This window comes from Phaeoacremonium minimum (assembly GCF_000392275.1).
Source record: "Phaeoacremonium minimum UCRPA7 unplaced genomic scaffold PA7_03_scaffold_39, whole genome shotgun sequence".
Lineage (NCBI taxonomy): Eukaryota > Fungi > Ascomycota > Sordariomycetes > Togniniales > Togniniaceae > Phaeoacremonium > Phaeoacremonium minimum.
The window spans coordinates 1,044,160-1,063,720 of NW_006920946.1; the positions used below are offsets into that span (position 1 = coordinate 1,044,160).

The following is a 19,561-nucleotide window of genomic DNA, read 5'->3' on the forward strand; positions in this document are numbered from 1 at the left end:
ATCACTCGGTTCATCCAGGTCACTCAAAATGGTGCATTGAAGCCTGTAGCTCACCCAAAACCGCTTTGATGCCGTTAGCCTTAGCTAGAACCTTTCTGCGGAGTTGTTCGAGCTGCTGCCGTTCCAGAGCCGTTCACTTTTCTAAGTGAACTCGTCACATTTCCCATCATCAATAATTCCGCCTGCATAATTAACTTATCGAACAGATCTCAAAGCAGCGCATATGTTGACGATGCTAATAAGCAATGAATTTGGCATAGGTTCCGAGGTACGGACATTAGAAGTGCTAAATGGCGGGGTATGGGTTAGTGAAATCTTGTGGCCACAAACAAAGGATAACATCTTCCTCTTTTCATGTGCGCCAAGTAGATCCCATTAGGAACACCGCTCAACTGCAGACCTACTTTTTACTCAGTGTGAGTTCTTTATTATGCAGACGTCGATCTGTCAAATTTAGGATTGAGGATATAGCTGTGGCCATGTCAAACAAAGCCTGACTGCAACTGCAAGTTCTTAGAGTTGAAGTTCATCATGCAACTGTCGTTGTACCATGAGAAGTCCGAATCTGTACAAGGCAACTAAAGTGGGCCTAAAAACGATTGACTGTCCGTGAAGATCTGGACGTTTACCACATCATCAACCAAATACCCCTTCCGTATCTTTGTTTTGAGCCCAGATCTTCTTCAGCTGCATTCTGGCAATCCGCCATCCTTCTGTAGTGCGCTTGAACTTGAAATTGTAAGGGCCTCCAAAGGCATGATACTCGTGGGGCTTAGATGTGTCCATTATAGCAGCAAACCACAAATAGCATGTACAGGTTGCTTCATCTCCATTGATGATGACATTCATATTCGTCATTGAGTGTTGCAATCCTTGAAACCGGTCCTCGGCCCCAGCCGCAATAGCGGCAATCTTCTTCGGACCGACGACCTCGTCCCAAACTTCAAATCCAAGGACACCATCAGACAGGAAGCAGTGACCGAATTCCTCCCACTGGTGAGTATCGCATAACATGCAGTAACGATTCAGCAGCGATACAATCGCGTCTTTGTCTTCGAGAGCTCTTAGGCGCTTATCGAATGCCTCAATTTTCTCATGAGAGCTCATGGTGATCGGTTACTTTGGAACCAACAACAGACACTGAAAGTATTATCGAGCTTGAGTGTTTGCAGTACGGCGGTGTGTGCCGATAAATATATGACAGGATTTCGCCTGACACGTTCTACCCCTCGTAGAGACTTGTAAATCCTGCTCTTATATTCCGGGTCCGGACATCAAATCCGAGCATCAACTGGTACAGGGAGTTCGGCACGATCTCAAATCTAGCTTGCCAAGACTCTGTACTGTATGTTCGTTGAACTAGTCTGACATGTATGCGGGGAAGGTAGAATGTGGTCAAGCCTTTGTATGAGACGGGGCATGCGGCTTGGGAATTCGGAAAACGATAAGAGTCAGGCTGATCTACGCCATAGATGAGCTGTGTGTGCTTTCAATATGTTATCTCGGCTCTCGATTCAGGCTTCCAATGTTAGGGGCTAGAACCGCACGGTAGACCAGTCAACATAACTAACAAGATGAATCTTCAGCCTTAGCCCTTTTGAAACAACACTCGCTGTCTTCAATTGACTTTATCCTCCATCGTAGATAGAAATAAATTGCGTTCTATTAGTTTCAACAATCATGAAACTAGAGCATTCTAAAAACCATCGTGGGGGAAATAACCATAGCTAGATGACTGCCGTACTTTCAATCGGCTCATCATTTCATACAACTATGATTTAGCAGCTGGGCATACTTTTGTACTGGACTTTTTCTTAGGTATCTCATGGGGGCTTAGACATGTTGCAGTGTCCCCGCTATGAAGCTATCCCAACGCCACTCACGTGTGCAGGATGCTTGATCGTATTTGTTCACCGACTCAGCCTTACCTTATCAGTTACGTCAAGACTTCAATCCTTGATAATTACGACAAGACAATCTCCTTAAGGCTTGAAACGTTACTTAATTCATAGGTCATTTTAGTGCTTGATCATGCGACTTATCAATACAGACACATACCGCTTCGAAGAATTCATCGGAGATGATATCCCTGGATACACAATCCTCTCCCACACTTGGGACGAGGACGAAGTCACATACCAGGACATGAAGGACCTTTGTGCCGACGCTACTAAGAGAGGGTTCAGAAAGATACAGAGGACATGCCAAATAGCCCGTAATGCGGGGTTGGAATACGCTTGGGTTGACACGTGCTGCATCGACAAGTCAAGCAGTGCCGAGCTAACAGAGGCTATCAATTCTATGTTTTATTGGTATCAACGTGCAGTATTCTGTATCGTGTATCTAGCAGACTTGCCAGTATCAGCCTCGTTGGACGAACACCTTCCGGAATGTCGCTGGTTTACACGCGGCTGGACGTTGCAAGAACTGATCGCGCCTTCGGATGTTCGCTTCTTTGATACGTCATGGACCTTTCGCGCTACAAAGGCTGGACACCTAGACATGCTAGAGCGAATCACGGGTATTGATAGCGACGTTCTACAACAATCCAAATCCACAGCTCAGGTGCCGGTCGCACGCAAGATGTCGTGGGCGGCACGTAGACGAACAACACGCATAGAAGACATGGCATATTGCCTCTTGGGTATCTTCAATGTGAATATGCCTTTGCTGTACGGGGAAGGAGATAAAGCATTCTGGAGATTGCAAGAAGAGATCATCAAAACCACGCCTGATCTCACTATCTTTGCTTGGAAACGAAGATTCGAACAATTACATGATTACGACCCAGTGGACAGGACTTATTGTGGAGTTCTAGCTCGAAGTCCTCGTGATTTCGCGGACTGCGGTTGGTTCTCATTTATTTCAGCCTCTTCGGAGGCTGAATTCGTTCTTACCAACCAAGGAATCAAGATCCATGTCCCGGTGATCCTAGAACGGCTATGCGGTGCTCAAGGACAGCGGTACGTCTTCCCCGTATGCGTCACAGTACTTGGACGCACTCTCGGAATCAAACTTCGAAAGTATGGACCGAGCCAATTCGTCCGGGAGGATCCCTGCAACCTTGTTCCTGTAGATCCTCACCGGAGAGAGAGCGTATCTCGGACAGTTCACTTTCTTACACAAGGATTCTGGTTAGACCGCCCTAGTCAAGACGTGATAAACAACTTTCAATTCTATTGGAGACGGCGGCATGCTCTCAAACTTCGGTTGCCACCTGATATGCGGATTTCGAATGTCCAACCGTGGAGTCGATGGGATGACGAGGATCGAGTGTTCTTCTTGCCCGAGGGCTCGGCGTGCGATTATGGAATGGCTAGCATTCGAGGACAGGCACCAATATACGTGAAAGGAGAAGTAGTAAATCTTTCCTTTGAATGCACATTCTACGCGCTTGGGTGGGTGAGACGAGACAGGGGTCTGCAATGTTCGGTTATCAATTCGCGACATTTCAACAACGCTGTTGATCGAATCAGATCTCATGGAATTGAGAATGAGCTTACGACTTCTCAAATACGGCATCTATTAGAGGACGATGAGATACCTCGCACGGATGCGACATTCATTCACTTTCCCAAGGCAAATGTCAACATCTTAGTTTCTTTCACCGTTAGGCTGATTCTTGACGACTGTACGTATCTGAATGGGTTCTGGGAGGTTGATCTTCAATGGCAATTTTGTGCTGATGACCAATCGCCTAATATTCTTCATCAGAGCTGGTAAGGCAGTTGAAAGCTTTTGAGACCACAGATATCAATTTATGAAGATCTTACAGAGCCTGGGAAATGAAGCAACGCAACCCGGTTAGGATCAGGCACAATATCAGTCGCTACCTGCTAACAATGTAATTTGCGATCTGATTCAATAACTTGTTGGGGATACTTCACATTGAACTGAACTGAGCCGAAGTAACAGTATTCGTTCTATCTTTAGGACTGCTCGGCCGTCAGACAGTTCACTCTTCTGGGCTGATGGTGGGGGCTGAACTCCACAACCGATTTGCAAAACATCATTGATTCCATATCAATATTGCTTACTCTTCGGCGATTGACCAATGACAATGGTTGAAGTTGAAAAGACCACTGTTCTGAACCAACGATTAGGACGACTGCTTTTATGCTCAAAAATATGGATATGCAATGCTACACGGTAGTCACTAACTCCACTGGAATCCAGGTGACCAGTTATTCTGAGCAAACGTACAATGAGCCTAGCTAAGCGAAGAAACTAAATGGAATACCACGTAACAATGGAATAGAGAAGTCTCAGGTTGGCACGGGAGGTAATACGAGCTTATGGATGTTCGCCCTAGTACTTGGTAGTCTTGTTTACTCAACAGCCACAAATGATTACAGTTCGATGAACCTCATATTGTAGACAGTAGTAAGCACCTAGCGTTTTACCAGCGCAGGAAAGATGCTATTCCAAGCTCGGGACTGCCAAGTTTATCAGCGACCACATTGCTAGATATATAAACACTGAAGATGATATCTCGTGGTGCTTTAAACTCGAGTGATTCTATAAGGATACCAGATTAGATTTCGTACTATTCTTCTCGATATGGCTAGACTTTTGACTCTGGTTCTAGTAACATCCATGTGCCAATGGATGTTACCGGCTTCAGCCCAAGATCTCTCATCTAAATCACTTCTCTTCTCGGACGGATTATCTCCGCACGTTGATAAGGCATTTTGGACATATTTACCATCGCAGCAAAGTGTCTGGCCACCAAATAAATGGGCATGGGGACAGATACCAGATTCGTGTTATGATCTCGTCACTAGCCAGGGGCTTTGCAATCCTTACGATGTTGAAGTCTACGATGTGAAGTTTCCTGATGTGAGCTCGATACTGATGGCGACAAACGTATCGGGTTGATCACTCTAACTTCTTGTAGTGCGATACTCCTTGGGTGCTTTGCCGTTGCAACAATTCGCCATTGCCGCTAGCGAACATGGTTGACATGATTGGGTGAGTATTTATTTGCGTAGGTGAGGCTCACGAGGCACTGACATCTTTCTTTCCTAATCTAGTCGTGTTCCAGTTGCTACTCGACAAGTTGTGCGGATGTTTGCTTCCATGGCACCGCCTGCTGGATCCAGTGCTGGCGCTTATGCTTTTGGTTGGAACGATCTTGTTTTCGTCGGCGGCCTTGAGGTCTACGATATGTCCGGGATACTACATGAGTCAGGCCACATAATCGACGCTTGGGGGAGTGGTCAAATTGATAATTCCCATCAATCCTCCCGTAAGTGGTTTTAGATACAATGGTCACGTCAAATGTTGTTTTTAACATGGGCTTTGTTCTCTAGAAACTGCCGAGTATACCGCTGCAATTAACGCAGACTCGTGTGTCCCAGACAACTATGCGAAAACTAACTCCTTGGAGGACTTTGCCCAAGTTGTTGTATTGGCTTCGTATGACGTGAATGTGCCAGGTGGCCTCCAGAGCATTGCATCTGGGTCTGGCTGCCTGAAAAATCAGTTGCAGTACGTGAAAGACAGAGTTGGATCACGCCTCAAGCCTGGCGGCACTTGCAGTGGCCGATGGGGCCCTGCGTAAGTACCATGTTCTATTTTCAATATGGCTTTACTAGCACACAGACATGTTGTTTCCCTACTAATCATTTGCGACGACAGAACCTCGGTATGCATGGGACCCGCGGCCGGATGTTGTCCAGATGGAGGACCGGGGTGTCAGTAGCTGGGGACTGAAAGCATGGCGCTATGGAGGTGTGATTCAAATGCAACCATGTGATAATGAATGATCAATAAATAGCTATATACCAGCTAAGTCAGGAAACAATATGGTTGATCAAAACATTCATCCCAGCTCGTCTTTTCCGATTTCCAGAATGCTTCTAGAACACTCTTTGCAGTTAGTGGCAAAGCTGTACCTAGGCCATGACTCAATCTTGAGAGCTCCTTGCTAACAAATGTCTGTGAAGCATGTCTACCCTCAACATTAATTGCTCCAAGTACCACTAGAGGCCATATAAGACTTTTCTTTACGTGAGGAGAGGTGACGGCCTCTTGTAGTAACTCGAGCAAGCAACTTGTTTCTCCGTCCTTTGTCTTCACCAATTCTGGCGAATGTGGCAATGCAGATGCACTCTGAAGAGACGCAACACAGTATGCTGCGATGGCAGCTTTGAAGATGCGTGCTATTAGTAGCCATGCCTGTCGGAAGCTAACCTTGGCCTCACTCCACTCCTCCGAAGAGAAAGCCAACACGTCAGCTAGCACGTCCCTTGCAGCACCCTGACATTCAACACTGATATCTATAGAGGTCATAGCTTGTGAGCGAAGTTGGTTGATTTGAATGAGTTTCAAAAATAACGGGAAAGGGCATGGAAAGGATGGAAAGTAGCCGATGCTGTACAAGTCCGACATCTGATCGACCATTTCGAGATGCGTATTAGAAGCAGTTTTCTCTAGTGCAGGGCTCGTTGTATCTCCAACGACTTCGACACTATTGTTGAAATCAAGTCAGAAGATGAACAGGCGGGTAGCCAATGGCATCAGAGGCTTGGTAGCTCAACTTACAAGATGTACGTGAGCAATTGTGGTTGCATGTAAGGTGCAGAGCGTACCAGGGTTTGCCACCCGCCGCGAAGCGAGACAAGGGCTGTCAGGCCATCCAGATGGTATCTCCAGTTGGTCGAAGGGGATTGTTGTAGCTTGATGATTGTTATTAGGAACGGTTAGGTGATCGCAGATACAGGATCAGACCTACCTCTGCTATCAAAAACAAGCCCACAGTACTTATAGTGAAGTCATTGCTACGGGTCGCCTCTTTACTAAGATCCTCATTGAGACCACGAATGGATAAGTCATGATAGTGATATGAACGTGACCATAATTCGTTTGCGGACGTCTGCTCCGCATTTTGTGACAGCTGGAACGCACGGTGTCTCAACGCCATCGAGACCATAATACGAATTGCCGCGATAGGAAGATACCTAAAGAGCGGCACGACTACTGGTGCAATAAATGGGGTCGGCGCTAGCTGATTCATTAGAAACATGGGGTATATATTATTATTGTCTATCGAGTTCATGGTTAGCATCTGCTTAAGCGCGCAGGCCCGCCCCTGTAGGAATGACTTGCAGTAGTCGGCAGCCTCTAGAGACTGTTTAGATTCGACATTGAACTCTGGCTGTACAATGAGTTGGTGATTCTGGACTCCAGCGTCCGGCTTTTTCTTCGTCTTGATCACTGAGCTTTTGTTCGCCTCGCCACTGTTCTTCGGGGAGCTTTTTCGCTTTCGTTCGCGAGACTTGACTTTCCCGGGGGCAAGCCAGGTCAATGGTTTTCTATCACCATACCCAGGACATACAATCCCTGTAATACGGCATTTGTTACAAACAGGTTTGGTTTGGTCGCAAACAAGTCGGCGTCGTTGACACTCCCAGCACCACGGGACTTGGCGCGTTTCTGTCCTAGACTCATTGCTCTCGGATTCAGGCATACTGCAGCGATTCCGTCGTAACACTACAATTTTGCAAACTGCTTGAACAAAAAGAATGCTCTTCGACTACATTGAGTAAATCAAGGTACCTGGGTAGTGAATGGCGAGCCGCCATCGGCACCACACGACTACCTGTTATAGCTCGTCAAGGAGCAGTCGTCACGGCTGAACCCCCGAAGATGCTGCAGGCTAACTTAGCGGCGAAGGAAAGTCTTGGCCAGAGTTTTCTCCAAATGGGGTTAAGTGTCTTGGAAAATCCACTAACGGCGGCTGTGCTTGTGGCTGGTATGTCTCCACCGTTTGCCCAGCTTGGGAAAGGCATCCTCATCATTCATTATATCATCTTCTCATGTCGTAAATGCGTCAACTAGCATTCTACGCTAAAAAGAAAAGTAACAAGACGCTCATCGTATCCGCTAGGTAACAGCTTGTCATCTCCATCCATAGGCTTCTCCCGTTGAGATCTCCGTTTCCAGTATCGCAAATGTCGCATTCCAATGCTCAAAACCTTTGCGAGTTTTGATCCCCTTTTTTGTCGATACCCATGGCAATCTCTCTCACTGTCACGAATCTGGTAATTTATTATACCACATGAGAGTTCGGACTTTTACATGGTCTTAGCGAGTCATCAAGTCCATACAATTCACACACGTTGAGTAAATGTGGCAACTAAGCAGCATTGTAACTATCTTGACAACTTTGTTAAACTAGTATTATGCCCATGGGCATAAAAGGGTGTTCTGAAATTGAAGAGGGAACCGTCACTAGGCTAACTTGCTTGGGCATGAGTACATTTGCTGCCATTTCATAGGACTTTCACAGTGGCACATCTCAAGCAAAGTCGCTAATTGGACATGATCCACCTCACATGGTAAATGACAGCGTTTAACGATGCTTTACATCTTCTGGGAGATGCCGTATTCCTCGTTGTCTGTGATTGGCGCAGCGCGGTTGTCCGTCTTATTGAGCTCGCCCTCCTTGACGCCGAAGTTGGTCGTCCCAGTAGTGGGATGAATATCGGCGGTGTCGATGCTGGTGGACAGAACGTACTCTTCCTTGTCGACGTGCTTGAAGAGGAACCACTAATCTATGTTAGCATATATCAATCTCAATCTACTTGCACAGTTTTGTTGACACTGCGTGCTGTGGTTCACGAGGAAGACTTACGAAGACAAAGGTGGTGATGAATCCCAAGATAGCCGGGCCACCAAAGTCCCAGATAAGATGAGGATCGACAACCACGGACGAACACGCCAGGTTGACGATGTAGGCAATGGCGGTATTGAACAGGTTGATAGCGGACACCAATCCTCTCATGTTAATCGGCGCACGGGAGTAGGCAATGCCATAGGCGGGCACGTTGATGAAAAGCTCGGAGAAGCCACCAATGGCGTATGGGAGACCCATCCACCAGACCGAAATGGGGGAAGTCAGACCGTTGTCAACACACTCGGGATCGGAGGACCCGTGGTAGCCGCAGGGTGAAGTCTTGTAGGCATAGTACTGCAGGACGGCGTATGTGATACCACCGCATGTTGATAGGAAGAAGCCCGTGCAGATACGCATGACAGGCCCGTAGTGAATCTTGGCCTTGCGCAACAGTGGGTAGAGACCAAAGTTGAGGAGCGGTGAGCCAATGATGATAGCGAAGGGGTTGAAGTTGTTGAGGACATCATTGGGAGCTCCGTTGGTCGTAAGCATGGTGCTGAGATAGCTCGCGGCATTGGCAAGACCGTTGTCGTTCCAGTATTGAACGGGGAAGAAGCAGAACATGCCAGTGGCCTGGAAGGTACGCTTCACATCCTCGACGAATTGGTCGTTGTAGCGTGTCGTGACTGGCAGCCCCATGGCAGCCTGGACTGAGGGCTTGGCTGGTTCCCACCATCCTTTGCGACCAATACGGGCGAAACCGCCCTTCTTCATGCAATGACCCAGAACGACGAACACGTTAGGCAGGTCGGAACCGCCGGGCTTGTGCAACACAAGGCGCTTCTTCAGGAACATCATGAGGAAGGGCAGGGGCAAGTAGAGGAGGAGAGGTAGCAGCCAACTGAGCCACCAGCCCACATACTTCTCCGAGTAGGAGGTAGCAACTTGCATGAAAGCGCCCACATTGATGAGGAGGTAAAACCACAGCATAGCTCTCTCAGTGCTGTGCTCTGGGTCCTGGATCACACGCTCGCCAGTCTTCAAGGTGATGACCTTGGGCACATGAGTCGTCATTTGGTCAAGCAGCAAAGGCGAGACGTTGGGCTTGAACATGGCTAGCGCGGCGATGTGAGTGACTTTTCAGCATTGATGCGAGCATTTGAGTACTTACCAGCACCGACGGCGAGGATGTAGATACCAACAAAGAAAGGTCCCTTGGCAGAGCCATCGGAAAGCAGAGCCTTGGCCCCTGATGCTACAAGAATGACGTGACCAACGCCCATGACGAAAATTCCCCAGAAAATCATGTTGAAACGGCCGGTCCTGGTATCGGCGAGATATCCAGTTATTAGGGGAAGTCCATATGCTAGTAAACTGAACGATTGACCAACAGCGTTCTATTTGGTGTCAGTCGTTTGGTCTCTCTCTCTCATTCCAAGCAGAGTAAGATGCTTACAGCTTTAGCCTCACCCATGCCCAAGGCGCCTATTCAGCTATCGTCAGTCATCTAGTCTCAAGCCAAATGGATACCTGTGCTATTGGAATGGCCAGGCTGAGGGTTTTCCATACCAGCAGTCAGCTGTGTTCCTCGCGGGGGCGCTCCATAGCCGTTGCCCCCCTTAGGCAATGGACGGTTTACGAAGTTGCTGAAGAGACCCTGGCAGCCTCGAGAACAGTTAGCCGAATGCAATCATGCTATCTCAAGCTAAGTAACAAACCATAGTAGGATGCACGCTCGCAGAACTCGACAGCACAAAGAAGGTATGCCACAGTGGGGATCTTGCCGGGAACACGACGTAGCGTAGCCAGCTCTTCCTCAGTAGGCTTGCCTTCGTAATCGGCCTCTAGAGCGGGAGTGTAAATCGGCGCATGTTCATCGCCGGGGGGAGTGAGGCCCCCGTTACTGATTTGCTTCTCAGTGTCGGCTTGTCTCGCGAGTTAGTCTGCAGGTTGATAAGGGTCTAGATGAGGGCGGGCCATCTTACACATCGAGTATCTCTCGCGACTGCAGCTCGAGGACAACTGCGTGCTTGACTTGCGACGAGAGAAACAGAGAGGCAGTACGATAACGATGCCCGGGGGCCTTCATTTAAATAAGAGCCGGATGTGTGGGTGTCATTGCGCATGTAGCGTATCAAGCCTACAGTCGCAAGAATAGTAATGCCTGTACATATTAGTCTAATGCACACACACAAATAGACAGACAGCTAGATACCCCGAACAATATTGAATGAACACACACACAACACCCGCTGCCCACTCTCAGCCATCATATCGGCCCGTCATCGAATCGCATGCCCCGATAACCATTTCTGGCCTGAGTTCCGTCGCACCACCGCACCACCGCACCCTTAGCCTGCTCGGGGGCTGGCACGGCGGCGTATTCTCTCTGGGATCTGGTTCGCCGAGCGCCCTGGGCACGATCAAGCTATAGCCAAGCAGGATCAAGGGCATCGCACAAAAGCTTGTTGTGCTTGATTACGCCACGACGGCGTCCACTTCGTGATAAAGCTCCTGCCAAGACGGGTAACCGGCGGGGTGCGCTAGAAGGGGGATCGGCGCTAGATGCCTTCCAAAGAAGCCTAGAAGTATGCGGGATTGGGAAGGTCATTGATAACCAGCGCTGACTAAAGCGCGATTGCTGTGTGGACAGCCACTGGTTGGCATTGGATGTCTTCCATTGCAAGATTGCCCCTATCATCAAATCATAATATCACGAGTGGCATGGGTCTGCCCGGCTAATACGGCTCGTATGCATGTGCATGCCCGCCCAGCACCTATGCATGTATGCATGAAGATGACCAAGGGGCGGGTTTGGCAGGTTATCTCCCTGTCTCCCCAGTCGGAGGAGCACACATTGGTTCGACGGCTACCCGGCAGGCCTCATTTGACACCTGCCTACGAGGGTATTTAGACCCTGTGCTTCAGCTCCGACGGGGCAAACCTGGAGGGATGGGAGAGATGCCTGATTATTCTACACGGACTTAGCAACATCACGAGATTTGGGTGATGCCCTCTCACGGATCGGCTCGAGTCAGGCAACAATCCTCTTATCAGGAACGCCCTGAGCTACGAAGTCGATCGGATCTCGATGTGAGGCAATCGCGAACGATCATCGTCAATCGACACACCTCCATTCCAGATTGACGCTCTAGACATATGTCACCAGTGACGCATGGTCTTCAATGTAAAGCGCACGAAGACCTTTTCAGTAAACGTCGAACACATCGTGCTGGTTATCGACTTTGGCGCTATCATTGATGACCTCAATTGAGACACGTCTATCGAAACGATGACAGGTCCTTGATGTTGGAAAGCCCCCTACAAATGTTGTCTGTTGAATAGATAGAGAAACCGGAATACTAAATAGGAAGCTCGTTTGTCACACTTGAAATTGAACAGAGCCTAACAACATTTAAACCCGTAAATGCTTGCGGTGATAAGAGGGCAGAAACCGCACTACCAACACTTTCGTCATGGTCGTAACTCGATGTCGCTAGCGTCGCGAGAGGCGTATTGGGAGGGCCGCGCGGTTTGTCGGGAAGCCGCGCAGTGTAACGATCCATAGAACAAGATGGCTTCTAGACGCTGATGTGTGTGGATAATGCGCAGAGATTTCATGTGCAATGATTCGATTCCTCCCTTTGTTACTACCGACCGAATGGTTTGAAGTATCCGCTCCTAACCGGCGACAGCTCCGGGACTTTGCTAGAGCAGGCAGTTAGTTCTGGCTCTACCTAGCATGCAGTAGCTCTCCCCAGACCAGGGGCTTTGCCCAGATTGCGGCGTTCGCGTAATCTTAGTGGCAACTTAAACAAACACCGTGACTGGGCCTCAGATACCGGACTCCGAATTCCGAATAAAAAAAAATGTTCACTCTTGCATCTCAAAGTTGGTAATGACAGGAAATGAGCTTCTAAGCGTATTTCGTAGTAAAAACCTAGTAACTCTGCTGCAAAGCTACTCTTGACATTGTCTCTGTGACACCCCGCGATAGATCCCCTTAAGGAACAAAAGCCACTGCTCCCTACGACTAATGCTCATTTCAATCAAGCTGGGGAGGCCCCTTTTCTAAGGCGCTGCTGCGATCCACTATTCACATGTTCATACCCATTAGTCTCCCAGAAGGGTTGCTGCTGTTTACGTCCTTTTGCAAAGAATCCAAATGGATCTAAGGCGGTTATCAGGAAGCTGCGCTCGTCTTTCCAGCCAGGACCATCGAGCTCTGTGATTCCATCTTGGGCAAGATAGGTATGGTAGTTCTCCGGGAGATAGCGTCTTGGATGTCGAAAGTTCCAAAGAAAAGAGTTGGCCAGCATGAGACTCGCTTCGAACACATAGAAGAACCATTCGTATCTAATTATAGGACTGAGAGACATCGGGTCGATGTCATCACCGATTCGAATGTAGGAAATTCCGAAGTACTCGACAGTACGATAAATTGTTCGGATCATGATGAGGGACATGCTGATGTCCAAGGTCACCAAAGGCGCCCATATCTTCTGAGTACGGACGCCGCCCTTGTGGCATTTTTGGTGAAATAGCCCGGCCAATAAGCAGAAGAGGGATATAACGACGATTTGAATTATCAGAGACGCTTTCATCAACGCGTGACCCAGGTCGATCAAGTTCTGGGGTAGTGTTCGATTGGCTGTGTAAGCAACGCCTATCGCGTTGAGAACCTCGACAAGACTAGACAACATGCCGAAAGTTGTAAGGACGCGACCTGGATGTAGTGGGGAGAAGTAAGGTACGTAGTACAGTACGCGACCAAGGATGTGGTAGTTTCCAAGCTCGAGAAGTGGTCTTAAATGTTGATCGTCTGTTAGCAAATTGATGTTGCCATATGTTAGTATGACACTACTCACGGAGATGCGTAAATGAAAGTCGTGCTAGCAATATACACATTCAAATTGTCGAAATCGAAGGCACCATACTCTCGCAACGCAAAGCCTACGGTGAATAGTAGAGCACATACTGGATACAATGCTGTTACTTTGAAGCATTTGTAACGACTGCATTATAAGGCTATTAGGATTTGAAGGAAACAAGAGAGTGACAGAAAAGACCTACTAGCATTGCCAGAAATGCCATACTCCGGAGACTGCGAAGGCTACAGCGAAGAAGGCTGGAGCGCCTTTATTTGGGGCGTAGAAATAGATGCTCCCGGAAACTTTGACCAGTCAATAAAATTCAACACGATCACAGAATGCACCGAATCTGTACCTGGTTTCCCATTCTCGGACATCTTGTGAAATTACCAAATCCCAGTTCACTGCTGTGTATTGCAATCTAATCGAAGTGTCCCGCGTGTAACAGGGGAGGGAAAAGAGTCGGCTGTCCAGTTTTTGAAGGTTGAATGAAGACAGTCCTCTCCATGATCAGATACAGACTCCGCCTCTGAAGTCTTTATACCCTTGACGCTTTGCCAAGTTGGATCATCTGCCTGAAAGTCAAACCCAATGCCACCAGGGCAATATCCTAAAAGGGTAATCAGATGTACCTCAGTACCGCCAATCAGGGACCGCAACTCAGCCACCCGACTTGGACAGCTGCGCCCGCTCTCCACAGATCTGGGTACGCTAAACCGTAAAGAGAAAATGCGCTGGCCAAGACCGATTCTTCACGCGACGACCCGCGAGATTCCTCTCCAGCTCTGCGGTAGTTTTGACGTCAGAACGAGTTTTGATTGATCAAAGCCTAGCAGGGCGCAGAGATCTCGGGTGGGCCGTAAGATGCCGGGCAAATCATCGTGTGGTGATCGAGGTAAGTGGGACCACACCCGCCCACATCGTCAATGGCTGTGAAGTTAATGAATCACAGCTTCGGATAATGCCTTGTCTTTGGTGCGACAGCACTCGGCGACACCGCGAGTCGGATTGTTTGGCTTGCATATATGACTGTCTACTAACCCAGCATGAAAATGTGATTATATTGACCGTAACAACGGCCAAGCCATTCTCAATACTCGAAAACAACCCATTACTAAGCCACTGAGAATCTACCTCCGAAATCTCACAAACATGCCGCTATTCAGAAAGAAGACTCAAGAGGAAACGGATATGCCTCCACCTCCTCCTTTTTTGAGAAAGATCAATTCACGGATGTCAGCCAACTTCCACCATACGAAACCCCAAGATACAACGAGCCCACGGACAACTCCACGAGGCTAGTATCAGCAACACGGAAATTCCCTCCAGCATTAAACGGCTATTTTTCCTGGAAGTCTCTCAGTACGTTCCACCTCGGGCCATCATGCAAAGAGAGGCTTTTCACACTAGGGTTGCATTGTGGATTCTTTAGCGGCAAACCTCCCATGATCTTGTATGATGGGCCGACCGACAAAGACCCAGTCCTAGCTACATCAAAGACGGAAAAGCATATCATGAGCCGCCACCTCCAGATAAATATCCCGCCTCGCTCCCAAAATCCAAACGGCACGTCGATTCCATTCAACTCCTGTGCCCGCACCTTCTCGGTATTTGTCCCCGGGCCAGACAAAGAGTCCATGGAGGTTCAGTTCGAGTGGCGTAGGAGCCATGGAAGTGAGATCAAAGACCTGGCTGGGAACTCATACGGCTGGAAGCTTGTGAGACCGAAAGGTCCAGCAGTGGCAGCTGGAGGAAGCAGGCAAGAGCGAACGAAAGGAACCACGAGTGATGGCAAGGAAATACTTGCAGTTTTTGCTTACAGTGTCTCTTCAAGCATTACCAAAGCCCTGAAATTTGCCTTCATGGGCGAGGGCCTCACAGGTGTTTTGGGGGAGGAGTGGGAGATAGCCGCGGTCATCTCGGGTTTGTGGCTTTGGTTCCTGGACACGCAGGTATTTGTTGCGACTACTGCTGCATCATGATGAGGAGGGTTTGTGTCCTTTGAAGTTCAGGGTTGTACATGACATCAGGATGGGGGAGTCAAGGTGCATTTGCTGATGAGGCGTTCCTAATATGATATCCAATTAAACCGTGTGAATTAAAGTCATTTATCAAAAGAATCACAATCGATTGGTTCATTTGACAGATGCTGGGTGATGTTGATTACAGCCTTGACTGGCCCTCCGGCCATGCTAACTCCGAACTCAGAGCATTCTTGAATGCGCTCTCCACATTGTGTTCATGTAGCCAACTAGGGTCTTCTCTGTTCTTCATTCGCGCCCGTAGTTCCTCGTCTGTTTCCTGCTTTCCTATTCGGGCAACCTTTTTCCTGTTACCTTCATGCACAATGCGAATCACTTTATCGGTATGACTTTTTCTTGTTCTCTCATACAGTCTCAGGGCCGTTGCTAGCTCTGCGTCTGTTGGTAGCTTCGTTGCTGTCACAGGAAAGATGTGCAATATTGATGCTGCAAAGGCCCAGGCGTCATCTAGAGCCAAGCTACCCCCAGCTGCAAAGGCGCCTCCGTGGGCATGTGCCGCATCACCGGCTAGAGTAACTCTCCCATCCCCAAGGACCCAGGTTTCAAGGCCGTCGGCCGCCACATTTGGGTAGATTCTAGTGTACGGGGTTGCGTCAATTATAGAGCGGGTGAGTGGGCTCCAGTCCTTGTAATACTCTCTGAGCACATTGACGTCACCCTCTGAATTCCATCTTGCGGATTTGTAAGGCGCTTGTTCCGCAGTTGGGTCGCTTTGGTACGAGCCTACTACAGTGAATAGGCCTTTGCCTAGCTTTGAAATAAATAGCGTCCGATCAGGCCCCCAAAAATGGTTCGCTTCATCTGGCAAATCGGTAATATGAGCTACGTCTGAAACTGGAAAGACTGAACGAAATGTCACCCAGCCAGTCCAGCTAGTACCAGAGCTAGGGACGAAGAACGTCCGGACTGCGGAGTGAATACCGTCGGCACCGAGGACAATGTCAGCTGCCGCAGTGGTGCCGTCAGTGAAGGTGATGGCAAGCTTTTTAATAGTGTCATCGTAAGTAATGGATTCAAAAGCTTTCGACAGATGGATCCGTGAAGAAGGGACATGTTCGAGGAGAGCTTGTTGAAGGTGTGCCCGATAGAAGCGTGATGTTAGGTGAAGATCGTCGACTTGACCGCGGTGCGAATCGACTGAGACTACTTCATCGGTCTTATAATGCCTTGTGGCTCATTAGCCAGATCAAGACGAATGCATGTGTACAGTTGCCTTACCTATATATCATAGGGTATCTTGACTTGTTTCGAAACGCCACGGATGCGTCTAAAGCATTATAAACACCAAGCCTCTCCAAGGTTCTCATTCCATTTGGCCCCAGAGCTATAGAAGCACCAATCTCTTGTAGTTCTTCAGCTCGCTCATAAATTTGGACGTCTATCAACGGATGGCTTTTCAGGGCAATATATGTGCCCAACCCCGCGATCCCAGCGCCGATGACAGCAACTTGAAGGCTCCCCGGTTGAGCCATTGTGTTTTGAAATCAATCCAAATAGTTATTATGCTGAACTCAGCGACAAATACAACAATCATCGCATGTCGGTACTTTATACGATTTAGGAAGTCCTTTGCGGTCGTCAGCGGCCCCAATGAGACTGGCGGTACATGACGCAAGACCATGACTGGATGGCGATGGCTGCATTGTTATCAGCGAGCCCACAAGGCCCTACATGTTTCGTAATACATCACGGAGAAACAACGGCAATTCCACTTCAGATCTACATTATATTAGCGCCGCAGCCAATCCGGAGCTTCCTCGTTGTTGCACTGTTAGAGCACTGCGGAAATTCCCTCTGTTATGAACACATTTGACAGCACAAATCTACCAATACCCCCGCGATGATGCAGTCGCCATTTGAGTGGGGAATGGTAAATATTTATATAAGCAAAATGGGATGAGATAACAAAAAGGCTTGATTCTTCATAAAACCCTGAATTATGTGATTGTTGTTTCAGCAAAAAGAGAACATACATCATTGGAACCGAGCCACCATGGCTCAGAAAACACTTGAACGTGCTGCCTCGAGCGAGGTTGAACTTGCCACTCCCAAGTTGCCGGATAGATTTGCGGATGAAAGTTATAAGCTATTTTCTCAGGTAACAGTTGAGCCTCCGACACCCGAGGAAGCAACACGCATCCGCAACAAATGCATTCGCTGGATTTTACCATTCTTATGTCTCGGCTATCATTTGATGTATGTCGATAAGCAAACGGTACGCGTCTCTCAATTTAAGCTTTGTATGATGATGTAGAGCGCTGCTGTGTGCCTCTTCTTGTCTATGCTAACAAGCTTTCCTTACTAGCTTGGCAGCTCGGCAATTCTTGGTATACTGGAGGACGGCCATCTAAGCGCTAATCAGTATAATTGGCTCTCATCCATATTTTACCTTGGCTATCTTCTGGCGGAATGGCCGCAAAACTTGGCCTTGCAGAGATTCCCCGTTGCAAAGTGGCTGTCTATCAACCTTATTGCCTGGTAAGTGTCCATCGCTTAGTCTGTATAGGTCTTTGAGAAACCCTAACTCGTCTAGGGGCGGGATTCTGTTATTGCATATCCCCTGTAACAGCTTTGGGTCATTCTTTGCTATTCGGATCCTTCTAGGTTTGGCGGAAGCTTGCATCGTCCCGTCATTTCTTCTCATTCTTTCAATGTTTTTCACATACGACGAACAAGCAGTGCTGATGCCGTGCATGTGGGCTATCGGCAACTCTAGCCCAATTACGTCTGGCCTGTTGTCATATGGCGTCCTGTGGATCAAAACTGGAAGTTTTGCCCCTTGGAAATGGTTTATGGGTATGCTAAGACGAAAATTCACTCGACCTGTTAGAACAATTTGCTGAATGAACTAGTGATTACTGGCTCTCTTACCGTATTGTTCGGTATCATCGTGTGGTTCTTCTTTCCCGATAGCCCAATATCCGCTCACTTCCTCAGCCCTGAGGAACGCGCTAAAGCCATTTTACGGATTGAGTCAAACCATTCAGGAATTGAGCAGAAACGTTTCAAACGATATCAATTCCTTGAGGCTATCAAAGACCCTAAAACATGGTTGTTCTTTCTCCATGCCTGGTCACAGGAGATGGCAAACGGCCTCACGAATCAATATTCCTTGATCATCAAATCATTCGGATTTACAACCTTACAGACAACGTTGCTCGGTTGTATCAATGGAGTAACTGCTTTAGTGTCTCTTGGGGCCGCGGCAATTATCCTGGCCAAAACCAAAAATTGTCGCGCATGGCTTTCTGCAGTCTCTTACATACCTCCTATCGTATCATGTATTCTGCTTTTGGCCCTGCCATGGGGAAATCGTTGGGGGCTCCTTACTGCGATCTGGATACGTGCAACTGGCGGCATTCCTTATAGCGTCGTTATGGTCTGGGCTGCCAACTGTTCCGCTGGACACACAAAGAAAACTGCCGTGATCGCGCTATACCACGTGGGTTACGGTCTAGGGAATATTCTATCACCTCAGCTGTTTCAGCCGCAATATGCTCCTCGATATATTGTTACCTGGGCAGTAATTCTAGGTGTGGCATGCGTACTTCCGACGATCATAGTACTCTATTTGAGATGGTACCTAGTCAAAGAGAATAAGAGAAGGGATGAATTGGCAAGTCAAGGCCTGATTCGAGAGGTTGGTATTGTGGAACATCTTGATGAGAACGGGGTAAGAATTGAGGATGTTGTCGATACAAGGCAACTAGATTTGACAGACCGCGAGAATCTTGCTTTGTAAGTGATCCCCATGTTGAGACATTCAGGGATACTCAAGCGATGACTAACACTCATGTAGCCGTTACGTGCTCTAATCGGCAAGGTATTGATTGACGTTAAATATGGGCGAACTTGATGTAGTGAGAAAAGAACAAGTCAAGATTCGTGTGGCAATCATTACGGGTAGTCTTGGAGCCGAGGCGCCACGCTTTCTCCTTTAGAAATCAAGACTTGATTTCGAAAAGAATCATCGATCGACAATTAGTTGTTCTTTTGGCTATTTTAATGGTGTGACGGACCGTAGAGCG

General features: G+C 48.1%; 1 protein-coding gene across 1 annotated transcript; it reads right to left on the reverse strand.

Annotated features, from left to right (window-relative positions):
- Window positions 1-8,367: 8,367 nt before the first annotated feature.
- On the reverse strand, window positions 8,368-10,609 carry UCRPA7_674 (putative peptide transporter ptr2 protein; the record flags this gene model as incomplete). The annotated part of the gene is made up of 7 exons (XM_007913268.1): window positions 8,368-8,553; window positions 8,639-9,735; window positions 9,792-10,017; window positions 10,077-10,105; window positions 10,190-10,285; window positions 10,339-10,545; window positions 10,606-10,609. 7 exons carry the CDS (start codon window positions 10,607-10,609, stop codon window positions 8,368-8,370), a joined length of 1,845 nt encoding a protein of 614 aa, XP_007911459.1.
- Window positions 10,610-19,561: the final 8,952 nt, after the last annotated feature.